This window comes from Numenius arquata, chromosome 9, assembly GCF_964106895.1.
Source record: "Numenius arquata chromosome 9, bNumArq3.hap1.1, whole genome shotgun sequence".
Classification (NCBI taxonomy): Eukaryota; Metazoa; Chordata; class Aves; order Charadriiformes; family Scolopacidae; genus Numenius; species Numenius arquata.
The window spans coordinates 5,637,812-5,659,692 of record NC_133584.1 but is presented as its reverse complement, the minus strand read 5'-3'; the positions used below and the strand labels follow the sequence as shown (position 1 = coordinate 5,659,692).

At 43.3% G+C, this 21,881-nt stretch overlaps 1 protein-coding gene across 1 annotated transcript in view; it reads left to right on the top strand.

Annotated features, from left to right (window-relative positions):
• The window catches only part of LOC141468464 (uncharacterized), a 198,983-nt gene that overhangs the window by 165,846 nt on the left and 11,256 nt on the right, over positions 1–21,881 (top strand). Inside the window, exons 22-30 of the mRNA XM_074153557.1 lie at positions 324–455; positions 3,552–3,680; positions 9,256–9,384; positions 13,976–14,104; positions 15,755–15,883; positions 16,389–16,514; positions 17,510–17,638; positions 17,860–17,988; positions 19,444–19,575. Coding sequence (XP_074009658.1) covers positions 324–455; positions 3,552–3,680; positions 9,256–9,384; positions 13,976–14,104; positions 15,755–15,883; positions 16,389–16,514; positions 17,510–17,638; positions 17,860–17,988; positions 19,444–19,575 — 1,164 coding nt within the window. The remainder of the gene's footprint in view (positions 1–323; positions 456–3,551; positions 3,681–9,255; positions 9,385–13,975; positions 14,105–15,754; positions 15,884–16,388; positions 16,515–17,509; positions 17,639–17,859; positions 17,989–19,443; positions 19,576–21,881) is intronic.

Genomic DNA, 21,881 nt, shown 5'->3' with positions numbered 1-21,881 from the left:
AAGTGAGTCAATAACTGATATTTTATTTCCATGAAATTATGCATTTGTGAGTGTGGATTGATTGAGATGGATTGACTATGAATAATTAGTTTCATGTGGATGGCATAATATCTGCCTGTGGGCCCTTACTTTCAACTGTAATAAATCACCAAAAATTGTATTTACTTCCATTGATTTGTGCCCCGTGCTGCAGCTGAGAGTCCATAGCGTCTGTATCTTAAGAGACCATTTTGCATCTTTTCTGTTCTCTCATTTAGATGTAAAATAATCCGTTAGCTGAGTTCAAAGTTGATTCTCAATGTAAATGCTGTTTTACGTTGCAGCCTGCAATAGTGGCCGTTGGGGACCACGCTGTGAAAACACGTGTGTCTGCAATAACAGTGACGGTAGCTGCGATCCAGTCACTGGTTCCTGCTTCTGTGAGCCAGGATTCACTGGGAAACACTGCGAATGGAGTAAGTTGCCGCTTTGTCAATATGGGGAATTTGCAAAACCAGAAATTATTTTTCCTGATGATTCCCCCCAGGACGATCTCCAGGCTCTACCGCCTCCGGTCTGCGCAGTGCATCGCAGGGCTCTTGGGTTTCATCAGGGTTAGATAGTTTCCCTAATTTGGATTCCAGAAAAGTTATTTTCAGACTTGTTTTGGACTCAACAGCTATTTTTAATGTTAAGACCTCGTGTGAGTGGATTGATATATATTTGGCTTGTGGCATAGAAGTTTCCATATCGTTTTTTTTTATCCAGTTTTAGGTCCACAATTTTTCTTCATAAATCTTTTTTCAAGGCCAGGCATATAGAGGTGCTTCACATGTACATAACAAGCAAAATCAGGAAGATTTAGGGTCCTCTCTTTATTAACAACAAAAATGCGCAATAATCTTACCAGAGGCCCATGATCTTCACTAATCTGTCTCTAACAGAGGTCAATAGCAGACGCCTTAAGAGGATAAAAACAGGAATATGGATAACTCCTGATATATTTCCCCAGGTTTCATCCATTTGTCATTCAGGAGCTTCTTGAGAGAGTAGCAATATCTCTATATTTAATTCAACTTGATTTTTTTTCCATTTAATGTGCCCATTTCCTTTTTGATTCCATGCAAACACTTGATATCCACTTCATCTTGTGGCAGTAAGTTGCATAGTTAAGCTGCTAGTAGTATTATTATTAATAATATTATTATTATTACTGATTATCTTGATGCTGTTAAATAAAATAAATATTTTATCTATTAGATTAACAATCTTACAGTAGCACAGATGTAGCTACCAGAGTCTCAGCAGTGTAGGCAGAATTAACTGCTGGTGTCACACAGAAATGTCAAAACAATTAATCTGGAACGGTGACCTAAGAAAAAAACCCAGGAAAGTTGATCTTACAGCTCTTGTTGCTGTTGGCACAGAGGGAATGGAAGGACAGTTAGTGGGAAGACCAGCTCCCAGAGAAAGAGCTGCCAGCTCCACTACTCTTCCGCTCTTGACTTCTCTCAAAACAGGATCTTGGCAGACAGAAAGTTGCCAAATAGTGGGTTGTCATCTTCTCTGGCAAGGTAATCAGTGAAGCCCTTGCCACCGAGAAAACATCTGGCAACCCCTAATACTCTGTCTATGGGTTTCCTGGTTTATTCAGGCTGCTTTTTACCCCACTTTAATTGTGTGTGTGTGTGTATATGTATAAAACAACCCATACATATATACACACCCACACACGTGTCTGTGTGCAAGATTAAGTCATAATTCTATTTTTTATTTATTCTAAATTTTATGCTGCCCTGGAGGTGACATCTTTACCATCCCTGGAGAGCTCCTCTTCTCCTGAGGCACCTCCAGCCTCTTGCTGCAGGTCAGGCTCCTTCCCTCGGTGGCTTTTCAGGCAGCTCAGGTTCCTGGGGCGCAGTGGACATTTCTCGGCACGCACTGCAGCAGCTGACGCCTGCTCGAGCAGGGGGCAGATCCTCTGTGATGTGGGCTGCGAAATCATTTGTGAAGTGTACTGACCCGTTGCCATCACCTTGAAAGCCTCAGCTCCGGGCTAAACGCCGTAGGTTGGAAGGAATCTCAGCTGAGCCCCACACCTATTACTGCACTAGAATCCTGTTTTCCTTGCATAGATCCTCTCGACTCTGACTGAAATTTCAAGTGAAAAGTAAACGCTGAGCAGGATCAAGCGTTTAAGGCACTTTAAATACACTTCAATGTATTTACTCATTGAACTAGCGTAGGAGGCGTGATGCGCGATGATCTGCAGCTTTGGGAATAGGAGGTGATGCAAATGGGATTTTGCACCGATTCAAGCCTCGGACTGAATTTCAACTGTAAGTGCAAAAAATACGTTCAAACAACTCCACACTTAAACAACAGCCTGTTTTCCAACACGGATTGAAAGCAAAGAAATATTTAAGGTACCTTGCTATGCTTCTGTCTCCCATCCCAAGCTACAGCCTCAGAGGGAGGCCCAGAGGTTTGGCTCCAGTTAGTGGAGAAGTCACTAAGCTGCAGGAGCAAGCGAATTCACGCCGTCTCCCATCACTGCCCACCTACGGTACCAAATAGGCAGCACCAAACCCACCCCTTTATTCCAGGCATAGAGTTGTCTTTGAGGATCCTCATTGTTTTCTTTTCTCTGTGATTCTTTCCAGATTGCCTGAAAAATTGCTTTGTTGATGTAAATGCTAAAATCATACACTTCTGAAAGAGATCTGGCAATAATCTACGTTAACTTCTTTAGAGGGGAGTTCACAAGACCTTCAAACATGAGTAGAGGCCCTCTAATATTGTGCTTAGCCAAGTATATCTCTATATTTCAGCCTGTCCAAAATATCTAATGTGAATTAGGCAACTGGCCCTATTCTTAATTGATTTTCCTATAATCCTGGAAGAAATTATTTTCCTTCTCGAGTGTTGTTTTCTTTCTTCAGATAGCAAGTACCATGCAAATCTCTTAAAACTCCTTACATTAACTGCTGTGGAAATGTAATTGTTAATCTGTCCCACAGATGTAATGTTTTTGCTTGAATTTTTCAAAGCAGAGCCCGTAAGGGAGGCATGCAGCTTTCAGTTTGGAGCTCTCTAAAGGAAGCTGCCACATTTCATGTTTTCTCCAGTTTTCTGGGGAAGGAGGATTTGCAGGAAAACAGAGGGTAGGGCCTCAAAAGGAGGTACAGAAGCTGGGAGCTTTCCCCCTCCTGGCTGATGAAGTCCCAGAGGAGATGTGCACGTAAGCCACACCAGACCAGTGTGCAAAGTGTCATCAAGCTGAACATGTGAAGTCACAGGCTTTGCAACTACCAGGAGATATTAGTTTTCTGTGCAGAATTTAGTCTTTCAACACCCAGGTGTTTTTCTAAAATAGACCTTAACAGAAACAGCCCAACTTACCCGGACCCCAAGGAGGACACTTAGTCACATCAGTTTTAAGGCCTTAACCATTATGCCTTGATTCTTCTTTTGGAAATAATATGAATTCCCACATATCTAAAATTTCTCCTGTTGATCCCTGATCTGCTCCAGAATTAACCCATCATCTGGTTTTGATTCTTCCGCTGCAGGATGCCCCGAGGGAAGCTTTGGCCCGAGCTGTGAGTCCAGCTGCCAGTGCCAGAACGGAGCTGCCTGTGACCACGTCAGTGGAGCCTGTACTTGCACGGCGGGCTGGACAGGAACCTTTTGTGAAAGAGGTACCGTTTCTCCCTCTGGTCCCTCTCAGGTTTATGCAGATGGTTGGTTTGTGGTTTGGTGGTGGTTTTTTTTTATGCAGAGAGCTAGGTTTACAAGTTACAGTGCCTCATCTAAATAAAACATTTAACTTAACTAGAAGATGATGCTGAAATGTGGGCTTCCATCCTGCGTTTTGCAGGGTGCCTAGTGTTGGGCACATATTTTAATGTGGTTAAAGTTAGATACATGCCTGAGACTCCTGCTATAGCACACCTCTGCGAAGACTCTCTTTCTAAGCAGAGTCCTACTATTTGAACACCGAGCAGAAAGATGCTTGTCCTGCCTTACACAGGCTTGTTCCTAGCGCATCTCTGAAACATTTTAGAGAAAAACAAGGATTTGTGCATCTTCCCAAAGGAACTCTTTAAGAATGATATACTTTTAACTTTAATAAATCAAACAGATCTTCAATTACCTGATCATTTGGTAAAGCGTTGGAAAGGTTGGACTGGATTCCTTAGATGCCTTATTACGAGTCGGTCGGTGGCACCGTCTGAGGTTGCTGTCGTGCTGCATCATTGTCCACATCATAAAAAAAAAAAAAAGTCTTGAATACAGCAGAAACAGCATCTAGTCAGTCAGAAAGTATGAAAGTTATTTAAGTGCAAATGATTGAAGATTCTACAAATGGTGATCATTAAACCAAAGTCACAATTATTTTCCTTAGAAAGCAGCTTTATCAGTGGGTTTACAGGGGCAGTGTTACAGCTATAATAGAGGGAGGCGGCAGCACTTGCAGGCAGCTGCTGCCCTCTGATGGGAAGGGAGGTGCTCCACAGCCCTTCCAGTAACAGCAGAGCACCCGACTGGCGTGAAGATATTGCGTGTTGTTCCCCTCTCATTCTTACCATTATAAAAAATACTCTTCTTGGAGTTCTGCTGCAAAGTGTGCCTCATAGTTTATGGTATTTCCACTATGCCCCTTTTCAGAATTATTTACTTTAGCTCTGTTTTCACAAATCTATCTTTTTTTTTTTTTTTTTTTTTTTTTAATTGGAAGAGCTATATGGTTATCTGTGTTGTGGTGTTAATCTGTTTATTCCAGCAGGAGTCAAAATGGGGACATAGAGGCTAAATATCCCCTGCCACAGGAGGTGTGAGGAGTATGGGGAAGCCTGGGTGGTGCCTGTTGACACAAAAAAAATACAAGTCTCAGTTTCCAAATCAGTAAATCAGTCATGTTGGACATTTTTATCTTTTTAAATTCCTGAAAGAAGATTGTAGAGGAGAGAGTAGGTAGAATTTAGTGTTTACTGTTCTTAAGACCCTGTTTTCAACATGTTTTCTCTCAGGCAGGCAGGGTGTTTACTCTGAGCTGACCTGTTACTTTTTCACGTAGAAAGTTTCAACCAGAACAGTTTGGCTGGTTCCAAAAGATGAAGATGAAGGAAAACGTGTGGGTGGTTTGCCCTTGGTAGAACCTTCTTGGCACCTTTTCTCTGAGGAACTGTAGCACTTCTGTTTTTAGTGACTCGGAGACTGGCAGGGTTTCCTTCTGGGGGGGATGTGCTTTTTGCCATCCTCTTGGCAAACCTCCCACGTTGGCCAAGCTCTGTGCCTTGCAGACAAGAACGTAGAGACTGAGACCCAACATGGCTGAGTTGCCTTGGACTTCTCACATGCTGCTGATGCTTCATGCCATGGCTGGGAATGACATTTCCATCATCACAGAAACATTGAAACAAACTTTTGCAGCCTTCCAAGCTCAAAGTTCTAGGAGAAGACTGTACTTTACAAAATCTAATATTGATAAATAGTAATAATTAATATCACATTTGCACAATGAGCATGTTTGAACCTGCAGTTGTTGCTTCTGGCATTGTGCATTGTGACAGCTGAAATTGCAGAAGTCGCAAAAGTTGCCTTTGGGGTTTTTTGGGATTGTTTTTCTTTTTTCAGGTGGGAACAAAGTATGGCTGTTCCTTTTCATTAATTTGCTACCTTCAGTCAGCAGTAGGGTTTCATTGGTTTACATGCCAGTCCCTGTTGCAAAATGTCACTTCAGTTGCCATTTCCAAGTTCTTTATTTGCCACGAATTTCCATAATCTCTTATTATTTTTTAGCATTGTTGATGAAATCTTAGCCCTTGCTAATTCTCAACATTGGGAACATTCTCAACATAATTCTCAACGCTTTGTAGTATCTCTCTTTATGGTGAAGTTAACCAGGCTTATCCAGCTTACCTTGCTTCTGTGGATGCATGCTAGCAACTGTAGAGAGCCCTTGGAGGATATCTGGCACTATGGTCAAGTGAGCCTGTGTTTGTCGTTTCAAGGATTTGTGTTACCAGCTGATGTGCTGAAGTATCTTGACCAGTAACCAGTGTTCCTCCCCTGGGGAGGCAGTCAACCTAAGGGAAGAACGCTGTCGTGCTTGAGTGTGCCATGGTGTTTGAAGCAGGGGCGATGCTTCAGTCACATTTCGGTTGAATGAACCACGTGAATCCTGTAACTCTTTCAAAAGAGCTGCAAAAGGAGCAGGACTGTTTTAGTTGCAAAATAGCTAACATTTCCAAATAAGGCTAAAACCAAAATAATCTACAAAGAAATGTTTGCAGGCCACCTGAACAACCTAGGAAAGGCTTCCTTTGCATTTTCTTGAAAACAGCAAGTGATATCACCAGAACAATGAAGAAATAATGTGTGTTTCTTCACAAGGTCTAGAATTACCAAAGGAAAATGAATCATTTTCAGTGGTTTCTTTAGAGCAATGCTACTAGCAATGCCACTAGATATCTTTCCTGTCTGAGTGGAGAATATTCCATACTTGGGGAGAAGGTACCTGAGGCACACGTGGAGCTCTGGCTGTTCCTGAACTGAAGCAGCAATTAATGCCTCTGCATTCCTGGGCCATGTAAAGGCAGTAATCATAGCAAAAGATGGTTTTAAGTCCTTTCTCTGTCCTGTTAAAGCATAGATAACATGAGTAGCATTTTCTCTAGAAAAGATGCCTACTGTATTCACCCACTGCTGCAGGGCATTGGTTTTAATGCACTTACAGCTAAACAGGCAAGTCAAAAAACCCCAAACCACTCCAACCCTAAAACCAATCTTTCTTGTAATAAATAGCTAAATACATCAGTGCTTTCTTCAAACAAATGTTAACATCTGACATGCACGAATGCTGGGCTGTGGGCTCCTGATGTCAGGCGGCCCGACGAGAGGACTGGAGGTGTGCCTGCCTCCACCAGGTCACGCTGCCCTGCGCTGGGCTTGCTCTGCTCCCATTTAGGAAGGCAATTGTTATAATTGATTTAATTGTGTGAAGTGCTGAGCATCTGCTGCTCCCGCTTTGAAGGTTGCAATTGTCTTCACTGCACCGTAACCTTGTTTAATTTCGTCCCCCGCTGCTCTGGTATGTGCTGTGTGACCCAAGGCAGGTGTCCAGTCCAAGATCAGGCCAACAGAAGAATTACCCTGTTCACAGCTTGATTTCACCAAATATCCCATAATGCCACACAATTATCCTACAAACTGGAGGCAGCAGGGCCCTCAGACTTCTCCTACAGTATGTTTATTAATTGATGCATTAATAACAGCAACGTATAGCTCTTGTGAAGCACAACACTCAAAGTTTGCATTTGAATTGCTGTCTAAATGAACACTACTGCAGGACAGACTGACCGGGCTTCTCTCTTGGGATTTCAGCAGTTAATCATTATCATAAGTCAGCCCAGCAAGAGTTCTGTTTTAATAAGATAAAAGGGAAAAATAAATACTGCGCATGTCTAGGAATAGCTGACAATGCTGTGTAGTCCCTGCATTGAACAAAGGAAAACTTTGTCAGCCTTTGAAGTCACCTCGGGTTAAGCAGGAGAAGTCCTTTCTTGTATGCTGTGCCATACGCGCTACTGAAGCATAATAAATAAGGACATAAAGATTGAAACCACATGTTGATGGCTCTTCCTTACAACTTGATAACAGCTCTCTCCCTGCTGCGAACAGAACAGAGGCTAGAGGGATGTGTTGCAGTTTTATATCACTATGATATAAACTGTTTTTCTGAGACAACACGTGCTTGGAAAGTGGTGTGAGCCTGAAATCTTTTGTATGCCAAAGAAGAAGCTGCAGTCTGGATGAAGGGAAGAGCAGCCCTTTGATTTTGAGAAGATGAAGCCATCATACGTAGCACAAGCTGAGCAGGAGCTCTGAGAGTAAAGCCGAAGGGATGTGGCAGTTGGTGCCCTGCTGCCCTTCGCTGTCTGAAGGTCCAGGCTTGCCTCGGTCTACAAATCCTGGATTTTCCCCCTTGTATCCAAAGCAGACAGCAGGGCTGTCTGCCCTTTCAGAGGGCTGAATTTGCATTTACGGAAGTGATAGTAAGAAAAGACTGGGACCAAGAGTCTGGGCATAAAGAAGAGACAGGGCAAGGAAAGGGACAGAAGAGTCTGACAGTGGAAGATGCATATGGATAATGGTGGTGTTCTGAGCTGGCAGAGAAGTGTGAAATTAGTGTGTCGGGTCATTGAGTTGTGTAAATGATGATAATTGTCACAAGACTTGATTGGGAAGCCAGGCATTCTGACTTCGTGGTAGAAGTGTGAGGATCAGGTTTTAAATATAACTGCTGAGACTGTGGTCACTCCTGAGAGTGATTCAGGGGTTCTGTGGAAAGAATGACATACAATTGTATATCTACAGATTTACTACCATTTAGCATAACATAATTATACCGGTACTTATATAATACCTAATACAGGTACTTATATAATTTATACACACACGTATATATGCAGAGCAGTTAAGGCTACATCGACAACATAACTCCTAATTTATTTTTTTTTAACTCTGCATAGCAGCCTTAACATTCTTGTAATGCAGCATTTTGGGTATGATGTGGCCCCCTGACAGGCACCGGTGGCTTATTTTCGCTGCTGTCAGCACTGGTACAGATGTAAATTGAATCCAGGGGCCTGCTCTTTCTTATGTGTCCTCGATATAGGTACCGAGCTCCTTAAGCTCCCTGGAGTTGTTTTGCTATATTTAATTTATCTTGGTTTTCTCTACTCGTTCTCTTTGCCAGGTTTTCATTTCAGCACTGAACTACAACGCTGTGGCTTATGTTCGCTGTTAAAAAAAATCTTTACAAAGGTGTCAGGAGAGTAAATGGGAGCATAAGTTTTGCATTTCAAAAGACAGGGAGATAATTGGGGATGGCCCCCTGGTCTTGCATTATGTTGAATTATTTCCTTTTTCCTCCATCCGTTACAGAAGCGCAAGCACTGGCTTGTGTGAATCCAGATCCATTCTCTCACCTGTTTTATGGGTTTTCAATATTTTCTCACCTGTGTTTTTCTATGCAGTTATTTGTCACTTGTGAAAAATGGGTTGTGTTTTGCTGAGATACACATAGCAGAGTTCTGCAGGTTTAACCTTTGGAGCAACTTTGACTTTTAAGCGTAGTCGCTGAGCGACGTGTGACAAAGCATCCATGAAGAGATGAGCAGCGCCCCATGTCTTCAGATCTCTGAGCTTAGAGTTTATACACAAAAAGAAACAGGAACTCTGCTAAAAAATGAATGGTTTGCTTTTCAGCTTGTCCAGATGGATTCTTTGGGCTTGACTGCCACCAGGTGTGCGAGTGCAAGAATGCTGCCGGCTGCGACCACGTCCTGGGAACCTGCCGCTGCCTCCCCGGCTGGCTGGGAGAGACCTGCCAGCAGCGTACGTACGGGCTGTGCTCCCAAACCCCTTCAGCATTAACACGGGCTCCTTCTGGGAATGCGGGCTGACCTACCAGGGTACAATTTTAGATAGGTCACATTCCTTTCCAAAGATGCCAAAAAAGGGAACAATTTTTGGTAGCTATGTAAATAATCAACTTCAATTTTTTATTTTTTTTTTAACTGCTGTTGGCACTTGTCAAACATTATAAGCATCAGTTTTTAAATAGCAGAGCTGTCTCCTACCGTATGATGAATCTCTGCTTTTTATTTTTGTGCAGCATTAAGAGAAGAAATATTATATCTGCATTTCTGGTGTATCTCATCTAATTATCAATTATAAAGTGACAGATTACAAATGCACCAAGTGGAAAAATCAGAGCTAGGACTATTTTGTTATTTGAGCGTGAGAAAATAGTTTTTTAACTCATTTTTAGAAAAGTTATTTGTTTTAAAAAAATAAGTTAACTTCCTAGATTTTCACAAGCATGGATTATCCCACAAACTTTGAGGGTTTTTTGTATGTTTGTGAGTACGAGTGTATAAAATTGGCTCTTCTGAGAAATTGTTCACTAAATGTCATGGGAAATTAAATCATTTTCTTTAGCTACATGGCATTACGTATGGAGATCGCTGAGCCCCTTTGCAAAATTTAGCAAATATGTTTTCTTTTAAGATTTTCATTTTTTAGCCTCTCAGCTTCCTAGTTTCCCTTTAGGATGATGTCATGGTCTATGCTTCCTTTTGAAAACATGACTGCCGTCTGCAGGACTGTGTTGTAGAGTTGGGGGCCAAAGCAGCTCCACAAGGAGCCAACTTTCATTGCTAGTGAACACTTTCATAAGACTTCATGAATCCATAGGTTGCAGGTTTCTGCAACAGAAAATTAATTAAATTTAGAAAATAGAGAGAAATCATACTTGTTTTCAAACAATGCTATTCTCCAGCCATACACTGGGTTATAATTAGCCCTCTTTGAGGGCTGCGCTTGCTCTTCATAATACTTTTGCCCCCACCATGCAACACAACCTGTCTTCTGAAAGGGCTTTTACTGCAAAATCCCCTGCTTTTTTGATTTACAGGAGGGTCAATGCTGGTGAAACTTTCCACTTTTTAGGTATTTTTGCAAACATCCCCCTGTTGCAGTCCTTTTTGCCTCCTTGTGCCCCCCCATAGGAATGCCTGGCTTTTCATCTCCCACTGCCTAAAGATGGTGGTGGTGATGGTGCAGAAAAGGTGCTGCTGAACAGGTATGATATTTGCTTCTTGGTCTCAGCCCCCTGTTACTGCCCTTCAGCCAAGCCACAGCATTAGCAATGTAACATCTTGGCCCTTCCCTGCTCCTTAGACTGCGTTAGGGATGGGAAGCTCTGTTCCTACGTATTTCATTAAATTCAATTAAGAAACGCAACTCTTTGTCAACGGCCTTCTGTACCCCCCTCTACTCGCATGAGAAAAAACCATATTTATTCTCTCGAGCCACAGCCATTAGAGCTTTATGCCGGGTTGATTTATTCCTGATGCTGGTGAAGACACCAAAGCCCCCAAGGTCTCCTTTGCCTGTAAGTAAAAGAGGAAGGTCAGTTAACAGCGCAAAGGATTAACCTCCTTTTCTCTTGACTAAATGATGAGTCTTCATTTTGATTTTTATGACTGGATTTTTAAGACTCCAAAGCTACTCAGAGTAAGGCAACCATGGGTCAGAGATGCCAGCTCGCCACTCCCCATCCTTCTTGGGTGCTTAATATTCCCCTTGCCGGTTCCTGGGACTCGCCAGCTCTAGCAGCTGGAAGGACAGCGCTTGTGTTCAAGTAATCAGATTGCAGGCAATGTGCTGGAGGATATTGAGGAATAATTTTGACATCATGGGATTTGAATTGATCTTATGCCGGCCATGCAGTGCATTTTCTACACTGCTATCTAATTATGGGCGATACAGACAGTAATGCCTTTTGTTGAAGCTGCCTAACACTTTCCATTACAAGACTGTGTTTTTCAATTGCTTGTAAATGAATTTATATTAATCTGGGATGAAATCTGCCAAGCAAGTTCTGCCTCAGCTTAAGGTTGTGTTTGATGTTTTGGGTTTTTTTTATTTTGGGTTTTTGGGGGGTTTTTTTCAGTGTTTTCCTGAGATGTTGTAGATTTCCAAGGAAGAAGTTAGGCAAGGTGCATAGCCTATGTTTAAAATAAATTAAACAGTTTTGTGGAATGCCATGATGCCTCAGCGATACAGAATTGAGGACTTGACATTTGGCGTCTCTTTGTGCCAGAAATGTAACCTTCCTTTCTCTATACAAATTTGTCCAAATTTTGCAGTTTCCAAAAACAAACAAACAAAAAAATGTGTCATGTTGTGTATGGACTGTAGAAGCTGAACACAATTCAGCATCTGCATTTTGCCCCAATTCTATTAGTACTAAAAATATCTCTTTCTGGAGCTGTGGGGGCTCAGCGGGATCTTCACAGAAGCAGTTCCTTGTGGTAAAACAAGACCGCATTGGTTTGCAAAATAAATGAGTACGGAAAGATCGGCTCTGCCGGAGTCTCTGCTCAGGGGCGCTGATAACCAGAGGGTTGACATTTCATGGTGTGTGAGCACTTGACTTTGCAAATTCCCTGTTCTTTTAAAGCTGAAGCTTCATTTTGGGGAGAATAATCCACAGGAGCTGCATGAAATCAAAGCTTCTGCGCACTTTTATCGAGTCTTAATGCCCATCACTTATTTCCCTGTTCTCCTTGACACTTTGGATGGCTGGTGACTTCCAGTCTGAATGGTTTTGTCTCCAGTTTCGCACGTTCCTTACTCTGCATGCAAAAAGAGATTTTTAAAGACTGCAAACAAATAAATGCTCCTCATACAGAGGAAAGGCACCGTGAGGAAAATTTTGAAGCAGGAAAAAGTGTAATAATTTAAACCTTTCTATTGCTTCTTCCCTTTGCACTCATCATGAAGAAAGGAGAAAAGTTCCAGGGATAGTTGTACATTCAGTTGTGGAACTTCATAAAATAGCTTCAATGTATCACTTGTTATCTTATTCTTCAGAAAAGTACTTTGATAATCAGGATTGTCCTACCAAGAAGCTAAAAAAAAGTTTGTATCCACCCAATAGAGTAATTAAAATTTTCTTCTCCAGGAATTTCTGCTTTCTTACTCGAATTTTCAGTGGAAAACTCTTTTGTCTTCTCGGTAAGGGTAACAAGAGCTTTGCATGCATACTCCAGAAACCTCACACGAACCACTAGTAACCAGTCAGGGGACCTGGTTATGAGTTGGTTTTTCCTTTGGCTTGGTTCTGATATAGTTCTGGTCTGTATTGTGGAAATATTTAGTTCTGCTCCCAAAACCGAGCCAGAGCTCTGTAGGATGGGCTGAACTTTTAACTTGGCAACCAAGCCTCATTTGCAGAACAAACTTTTAACTGTGATGGGGCTGAGCTCCTGCGCTTTCTTGTGGTTTCAATGTGGATGAGGTCCAAGCGATGACAAAAATGAACACTGTTGAAAAGAAGTCCGTGGAGAAATGGTGTCTGTGAGAACCGCGTTGGGAAGCTGGAAGTCCTCAGATGGGAAGAAAAGGGCTGAGAATGGGTCGGATACTTGTCAACCAAGTTCACCCCTGAGGTTTAGGTGGTTTCACTCCTTCAGTCCCCAGAGACATGTCTTCCCACAGCGCTGCATCTTGTTCTGCACGCTGACACCCTCAAAGGCATAGAAGGTTTTGGTCTCATCGTGGGAGATGTCATATGCAGTGAGTGGAGGACACTTTTCTGGATCAGGGATCAGAGCCTTTTTTGCCTCTCCAGTGTGTGCCAGCAGCACTGCAGGGATGAGAGGCTCTGACAGCTTCATACAAGTGAAGAAGCCTCTGCAAAACAGGCACAGAAACCATGCAAGGAGCATCTCCAACTTCCTCAACTCGTTTTGTATTCTGTGAGTGATACCTGAAGAAAACAGGGTAGCAGCGATGTCTGTTTTTCACCATTTAAAGCTATCCAAATCTCCAGTGCGATGGAGACTACAGGAATTTTATCACTGGCATATTTCATAGGCGGCAGCACTGAAAACAGAGCAGGTTTGCAAGATGGCTGTGTTAAGTTTTCACCTGGGATCCAGCTGCTTAACCGAATGTGTTGGAAATATCACCCCTCTCTGACCGAAGAATGAGACTCCGGGTGAGCAAAGGCATCCAGCTGTGAAAAATGAACGCTGAAAACAATGAAGTTGTCAGTTCTCTTACCAGGATGCAAATAAATACCTGGGCTGTCAAGCTGGCGGTTCTGCTGGACCATTAGTTTAGCACAAAGACATTCCAGAGGGCAGGGGATGACAGCTGATCCATCACCCCAGTGATCCTGCCCTTCGATAAAAACCTCTTCAGAAGGTGCTATGATACATATTTGTAAGCCACGTTATTTAGTGTCAGTCATGGCTAATATATGGACTTAGGCGCCCTTATGATGTGAAAAGTGTGTCACTGGAAGCCAGTTTCAAACTGATTTCTCCAGCGTTGGGTTGTGGCTCAGGTTTGCTCTGTACAATGCCTCCTTTGATGCATCCTGATGGGGTTTTATGGACTTTTCTCGTTGCAGCCTGCCAGGGGGACAGCTATGGGCCGGGCTGCAGCCGCACTTGTCACTGTCACAACGGAGCCCTCTGTCATCACGTAACCGGGACGTGCCTTTGTAGCCCAGGGTGGAAAGGAGCCCTCTGCCAAGAAGGTACAGTTGGAAATTCAACCCCCTGCCGGTGGATTATAGGAGGGAAAAATAAGACTTCTGCTTGGGGGCTTTTGTTGGTATTTTAATTATCAGCTCGTTGGCCTGTGTTGTCATTGCTTTTCTATTTGCACAATTAAATGGTTTGGTCCATTAAATAAATCAGTGATGCTGTGTTGGAGGGGCCGGGTGTAGGAGCTCAGTGTACATGGGGCAGAGAGGGCTGAAAAAGAGTCATAAACTGGAAAAAGAACTGTTTTTCAAAGGCTGTCTGTTAAAGGAGAAAAGGTCCATAAAACTCCCATTTATGACACTGAAGCAAAACTGTTTCTTTTCTACGGCCTGCTTTACCGTCTCATGCGCCCGACTGATCCTCATCATTACCATACGCTGTTCCAGACATAGGCTAAATCCAGAACATGTGAAAGGCATTGGGACTTCCAGCCTTGGCAACTAGACCGATATGTGTGACTCAAACACAAGCCCAACTCCAAAGAGTCTTAAGAAAAGAGGCTGGCAAAGAAAGGCTGTGCTGAGGCTTAAGTTTCACCTCCTAATTCCCTGTACCCAAGCCCTGTTGTGGAAGGGTCTTTTTTCTGTGCCTCCCCGCAAGGTCCTTGGCTCCGTAAGCAGTGCCACGGAGCTGGAGATGCTGCTGAGGGTGCTAATGGGTAAGCTGGGGTTTGGAGTCAGCACCTTCACCCAAGCAGCGGCTGCTCTTCAGCAAGCCAAGAGGATGGTTAGGGAAAGTGGATGAAAGCTGGCAGGAGTAGAGGAATATATATTAATTAATTAAGCGGATCCCCCTTTAAAACCTAATATGAAGAGCTCTTTCCATGAAGGAATAAAAATTTGGGAAGGCACCAAGCCGTTCTTGATGACATGTGCAACACGACCTAAATTTTCCTCGTTTACATGAAGGCCTTGAATACAAAACCAAAGCAAAAGTTAAAAAAGCTGTTGTGAAATATGAAGACATTGTCTAATGTTTCCTTTTTCTTTAATATACATTTGGGGATTTCTTTTCTCTCTGGAAGCGAGGAGGTAGGATAGGTGTGTGAGGCATCCTCTGGTTTACTGTTTTTGGAGAGAACTTTCCCCTGTTAGCATCTTAAAAAGGTGCCATTCTGGCAACATGATGGAGTTGTGTATTTTTTGTGTCAAAAAAATTAGGTTCTATCCATAGGATCTGGTTGTGATGGCATTGATAAACTTGCTTAATCAAAATTAGGTGAACTGTAAAATGTCATCAGCTAGCTGTGGGTAGCAAGATCAAAAGGAGTTGTGATTTTTAGAGGATTGTACAAAGAAATTCTGAAAACATGGAAATCAATAACTCTGCTCCTTGGTGATGAGAAGAAAGCTGGTAGGAACCAAGAGATGTTTTCCATATGTGCAAACAGAAATTCTGAAGGCCATTTGGTGGATCATACCTAATTCACTTTATCATCTACTTTGTTCCCAGACCAGTTTTACACTGGTTTGTGTAATACCTTATCAGTCATGGCACTGTTTTCATTCGGTTGTACCTCGCAAGGCATGTCCACGATCACCGGGGTGACAGGGGGTATGAGCTGGGAAAGGTTGTGCTTAACCTGTGTCCTCCTGCTGCTCTTCCTAATGGAAGGGTTTTGTCCTGCCTCCTCTTTGCAGCCTGTCCTCCTGGATGGTATGGTGCAAACTGTCTCCAGCGCTGTGTCTGCCACGGCCAGGCGACATGTGACCGGGTGACAGGCGAGTGCCGGTGTCCCCAGGGTTGGATGGGGATAGCCTGTGAGCTGGGTGAGTCTCATCACATCCTCCATCCCTCCAGCACCAGTTGTTCCACAAGGAAATTCAGTTCTGGTGAGGTCTGGCTTGAGACAGCCCAGAAAAAAGGGAGAGGAGGGGCAGAGGGCTGGAGAGCACTGGGTGTGGAGAAGTTGAAAAAATTGGGGTGGTTTAATCAGAGATGAGAAGACTGAAGGGAGATACGGCATTGTCACTTGAACATACCATGGTGCTAGAAACTTACTGGACAAAAGGGAGGAATAAGATATTCTCTGTCCCTTGAGGACAGGGAAGATAGGTAATGAGCCCAATTTGAGGAGAAAAAAAATAAAAAGAAATCTTCCAAAAGGAAAATTATGTATTTCTAGAGAATTTTGCCAAGCGAGGCTTCAAAATCTCCCTCAGTGAAGGATTTTAGGACCAGCTCAGGTGTCTCATTGTATTTCAGAGGTGTAAGCGGGTTCTTTCTAGAGCCCTTCCAGCCTGGACCCTGTCAGTCTCCCCCATCTCGTTTCAGAGTGTGGGGACGGGAAGTACGGAGGGGGCTGTGAGCAGAACTGTAGCTGCCACCATGGGGTTTGTGACCAGCACTCGGGGAAGTGCATCTGCTACGCTGGCTGGACTGGAGACCGCTGTGATGTTGGTAAGGGCAGTTCTTTCTGTGGATGCTTTCTTTTAACACTCTCTTCTGCAACCAGCCATTTCTTTCTCCCCAGTAAGTCCATCTCTATTTTGTATCTTAATTTTCCAGTATTCTGTAGGCCAATTAGAAGTAACACCAGTGTGAGTGCTCACCGTGTGTCTGGGGAGCAGGTCACGCCCTAGTCCAAATCTTTTTATCTCCTCCTACTTCTGTTCCCTGCCTGCTAACAAAATGAAGGTATTTCTCTACCTTAGGGGTGCAAGGAAGAACACACAAAAGGGAGTGAATTGTAAGGAGAGTTTCCCACATCAGCCACGTGGTGCTGCATCTTGGTGGCTCAGCAAATTGGCCTGTAATGGTTCAGATTGCACCTACCTTGCACGTGGTCCAGATTGCTCAGATTTGGCACAGCTGTCTGGCATGTAAATCCCTGAAAAAGAAATCTCATAAGCAGTAGGTACCAGATTATTTGAAATGTGCCTTCAGCTTGCCCACTGACATGCTGTGACTTTTGTGAGCTACAAGCAATTTTCTGGTGTCTCCTGAAGTGCTGAGGACTCTCAAAGCCTCAGCCACCAGTGTCACCTGTAAAGCCTTCACAGTGCCCACCATCCTTTCTTTCAGGCCTCGCTTTCTCTCTGATCACTTTGCAGAGACCTGTGAGGTGGAACGCAGTACGTGGACACAGCGTATTGTCACTGTTCAAACAGCTGTCCCTTTGTCTGTGCATAAGTGTGTGAAAGCGAATGGCATCGCCATCTCTATAGACAGCATCTGGGTTTGTGCTCTAGACTGTGACTACGTCTTTGCAAGCTTTCATGTGTGGACTCATTAATAGCCAACACTAAATGCTTTTAATATTTTTTTCTCTTTCAATGATATTTTCTGGGCATGCAGTCTTCCAAGTATCCATTGCTATGTGCAAGGACAATACTGGCTCATTTCCCAATGATGGATGCAGGAAGAACTGTTGCTCTCTCTGCTTCTCCTCGCAGTCTGTCCCCCAGGATTTTTTGGCAAGCAGTGCGAAGAGCGATGTGACTGCGTGCACGGCCTGTCCTGCCACCATCAAACTGGAGCGTGTCACTGTGAAAAGGGATGGCGAGGGAGGCACTGTGACAAACGTGAGTGTCTGCTGGAGGAACATTGAGGTTGGTGTGAGCGTTCCTCCCGGATCCAAAGCCGATGATGGGATCCTTTCGCTCCAATGTGGCTTGGTGTGAGGTTGGTCTGGAGGTGCTCATGGGGGTGGGTGCAGCAGATCCGTTGGGGGGGGGGGTAACTTTGTAGCATACTGCTTGCCCCCTGCCCCGTCCCCTAATGAGGATCAGTTGCACCGTTGCAGCTTGCTTGCCCGGACGCTATGGCGCGGGCTGTGCCCAGCGGTGCCGGTGTCCTGTGGGTACCCCCTGCCATCACCTGACGGGCAAGTGCGGCTGTCCTCCAGGATTCACCGGCTACAGCTGCGAGAAAAGTGAGTTTGTTATAAGAATGCAAATACTTCCTTTGTAAATTAATTAAGAAATCAATTTCTTAAACAAAATATTCTCTCTCTCTGAGGACACCTTATAGCCCCTTCCAGTACCTAAATGGGCTACAGGAGAGATGGGGAGGGACTCTTTATCAGGGAGTGGAGCAATAGGATGAGTGGTAATGGTTTTAAGCTGAAAGAGAGGAGATTTAGATTAGATATTAGGAAGAAATTCTTGACTGTGAGGGTGGTGAGACACTGGCACAGGTTGCCCAGAGAAGCTGTGGATGCCCCATCCCTGGAGGTGTTCAAGGCCAGGCTGGATGGGGCTTTGAGCAACGTGGTCTAGTGGGAGGTGTCCCAGCCCATGGCAGGGGGTTGGAACTGGATGATCTTTAAGGTCCCTTCCAACTCTATTATATGCAAAACCTGATGATATAATGCCTGAAGAGGGAGGAGGTAGCAACCACACAGCAGTGAAGATAGACAAGGTCTGTGTGTCCCTCACCTAAATGAGGCCAGTTGTGGCCTCTGTACCTGATGTGGTTTGGGCTGGCGGGGTTTGTCCTACCCAGGTTTGCAGCTCTCAGGGTGGCAGGGAGCAGCCGAGGTCTGAACTGGATCAAAACAGACTAAGGAGGTGCCAGGAGAGCCTGGCTCCTGCCCATGGCCATCACTGTGCCCTGGGTAAAGCAGAAAATCTGCTTTCTGTTGACTTTGTCCCCATGAGAGACCGTCTATTCCCACTGTCAGAGCTTGTGGAAATGTCATTATCTGTTTTTTCTTCAGTGTTGAGTTTGGCTGTCTGGAGCCGTCTTTGAAAGCAGGCTTGTTCTGTGACCCTGGCTGCATAATTTCGACGTTGTTCTTCCTTACAAGGTTTTGCCTGAGTGCTGCTTTAGAAAAAGAAAAACAACAAAAAAGAATTAAAAGAATTGAGATTGGTGTCCCGTATCCTGCACTAAAGGACTCTAAATCCTGACCCACAACCAGGGCAACTTAATATAAGTGAGATGTAAGAATTGGACGTGGAAAGTCCAAAACCTGTAGGCAATGTGGCTGTCAACAGGCAAAATGAAACCTCTGAAGGTGTTGGTGCTACAGCAGCTTTGCAAGTTTAAACTCCCTGCAAAAGGTAGAATGTCTTTATCCACAAGCCTGGTCCCTTGTGAATTATACTGTTATTTTAGTCAATTTTACCTGACATTTCCCTATGATTTTTTCTAGTGACAAGAAAATTGTATCTGGCCCTTGACAGTTGGGCACAAATTGACTGAACAAAACAAAATGAAGCGGTGAAGTAACCCCCAAGTAAATGTAATAAATCCAAAGTCCCAGAGGAGAACGTCATTCTGTAGGCAGGGATTTTATTTAATAAATTTGAGCTCACTCTTTGTTTGAGTGTTATATTTACCAAGACAAATTTAATTTATTGGTTTACATTTCTTCTTCCCCAAGCTTGTCCACCAGGCACGTATGGTAAGAACTGTAACCGAGTATGTCTGTGCTCTGCCGAGAACGAGGAATGTCACCCGGTGACTGGCGACTGTGCGTGCCGCCCGGGCTACTACGGGGCCCGCTGCACCCTCCGTGAGTATCTTTGTGGGCTGTTGCTTTCTGAGCGAGGACCAAGTTATGCAGAAGCATGTGCTGGCCCTTTAGGTTCACCTGTGTCAGTACTTTCAGTGTTGACTGAGATAAAGTAAGCGTTGATTGGGTTAACTTACAATAATAAAAACACTTGTATTATTGCCAGGATTTAATTAAAAAAAAAAAAATATTATTTGTTTAAATTAAAAAAAAAAGACTCCTTTACTAGCTAAATTCTTTCCAATTTCATGCCACGCTGAAGAATATCATTGTCATTCTCTGCGTTTACACCTCTCGTCTTCAACTGCACCTGGATATTGTGTAGCTCTTTCATTTCCAAATACCTAGGCCAAAATGCTTCCCGAAATCTCTGCGTGCTCAAGGAAGAACAAATGGTTATTAGAAAACGACGAGCTGCAATTGGCAATAAATCGAAGTGATTCATAAAGTCACTTAAGTTGTAGGGCCTTCTAAGGAACAATCAAATTAAACAAATTGTTACTCTGGATTGAAAAATGGGGACTAGTGCAGAGGACAAAATGCCAATTGGCTGAACACTGCATCATAAAAAATATTCCCAGACCCCCATGCCTCATGCCGGTATTTTAGGACATCTGTAAAGTTGTTCCTGGTGGAATGTGGCAACTGATAAGAAACATATACCAACATATCCAAAAAAGGAGTCAGTTAATTACCTTTTTATTTACAACTTTAATTTTGTTTTTATTCCATGGCTTGTAATAGTCTCATTTAAAAAAAAAAAAGTCTTTCTTTTTGGCAAACGCTGATTTTCCTTTCCTAGGAGTCAAGTGCAGCTCTGGTTTGCTTGCTTTTTTGGGTGACAATTTGGATACAAATGCCAGCTGCGATGTGTGCAGCTCTAGTAAGGGTTAAACCTGTGCTTTATTCCTCAAGTAGAAATACAAATGAGGCTCATTTTGGAGATGGGCATTTGTATTACCATCATGTCATCACAAGTTATTCTTTAAAATATAAATGTAAATGTAAGGATTGATTCTATCCTTTGTACGTCAGTTCTCACTGTAAGTGGGATCGAAATCCAGCCTTCAAAATCTAGGCTAGAGCCATCTGAATCCATTATACATTACATTATAATAAATATTATAGTAGAGCAGTAGTGGAGATCAACTATTTAACGGTATCATTTTAAAAGACTTAATCATGGTTAGCCTATTACTTTTATGTAGCAATCTTTCAGTAGTCATTACCTGTGCATATAGTACTAAATCTCTATCGATTATAGTAAATGTCCTTGAGCTTGCTTAGATCCTTAAGATTTTACTTCAGCATTTAAAATTTAAAACATTAATAATTGCACTGAAGTTCTGACATAAAAGAAATTGCAAAATGAAATCTGTGTTTTGTTGCATTCAGAGGGGATTTTGCTATGGGCTGCTGTTTAGCTAGGATTAAGCCTATAGCATATGAGACATGAACCTTCATGGCGTTGTGTTCTCTTAGATTCCAAAAATACCCAGTGACTTGCCCAGCAAATTCTCAATAAATATAGTTTTGTTAAATGTTTACTGGAGAGATAATGGAATGGTGAATAACCTTTGTCTGATAATGTCTGATAACCGGGATAGCTAGCGTGACTTTGATGAAAATAGTCCTTGCTCCCACCGTCCTCGCTCCCCACCGTCCTCGCTCCAGAGAGAACTGGGGCTGCTCCAGGATGAAGAAGCTTTCGATATAATATTAAAAACAGCATAGGGAGCCGCTCCCAAAGACGTGAAATGGGCTTCGGTCCAGTCAACATGTGGTTGGATGCTGCTGGAAATGGTTTCTGGCAACTATTGCTGTATTTATAGTACTGTGAAAAAAAGGTTCAAGAAAGTATCTATAAAAGGTGTAGTTGGCTGGGAAGTCAAATTTCCAGGAGCCAAGAGCAACGAGGCTTTCATGTTCTCAAATTTTGGAGTGAAGAGCTGAAACAGTCTCTTGGCAGGATCCAGAGGAAGCAGACAAACTAGCAATAAGGTTCCCATCAGTTGTCCATAACGCGGTGGACAGGCAGATCGACTTGAGTGAAGTTATGAATAAAAAGCAGTAAGTGGTGGTGTAATGGATAAAAAACCCTGTGCTACGTCTCTGTGACACTTACTGGGCTGGGTGAACCCTGAGCCAGAAAGACTTCACCAGCTTCACCTTCAAGCTGTAGGTAACAGGATGCTTCAAAAATGGGGTTTTTTTGACAATGCAATTAATAATATTAGTAAGAAAAGCCCTAGTGTATGCAGTTGGTATGAAAAGATTTCGGAGCTCTTGGTCACGGCAAAGCCACC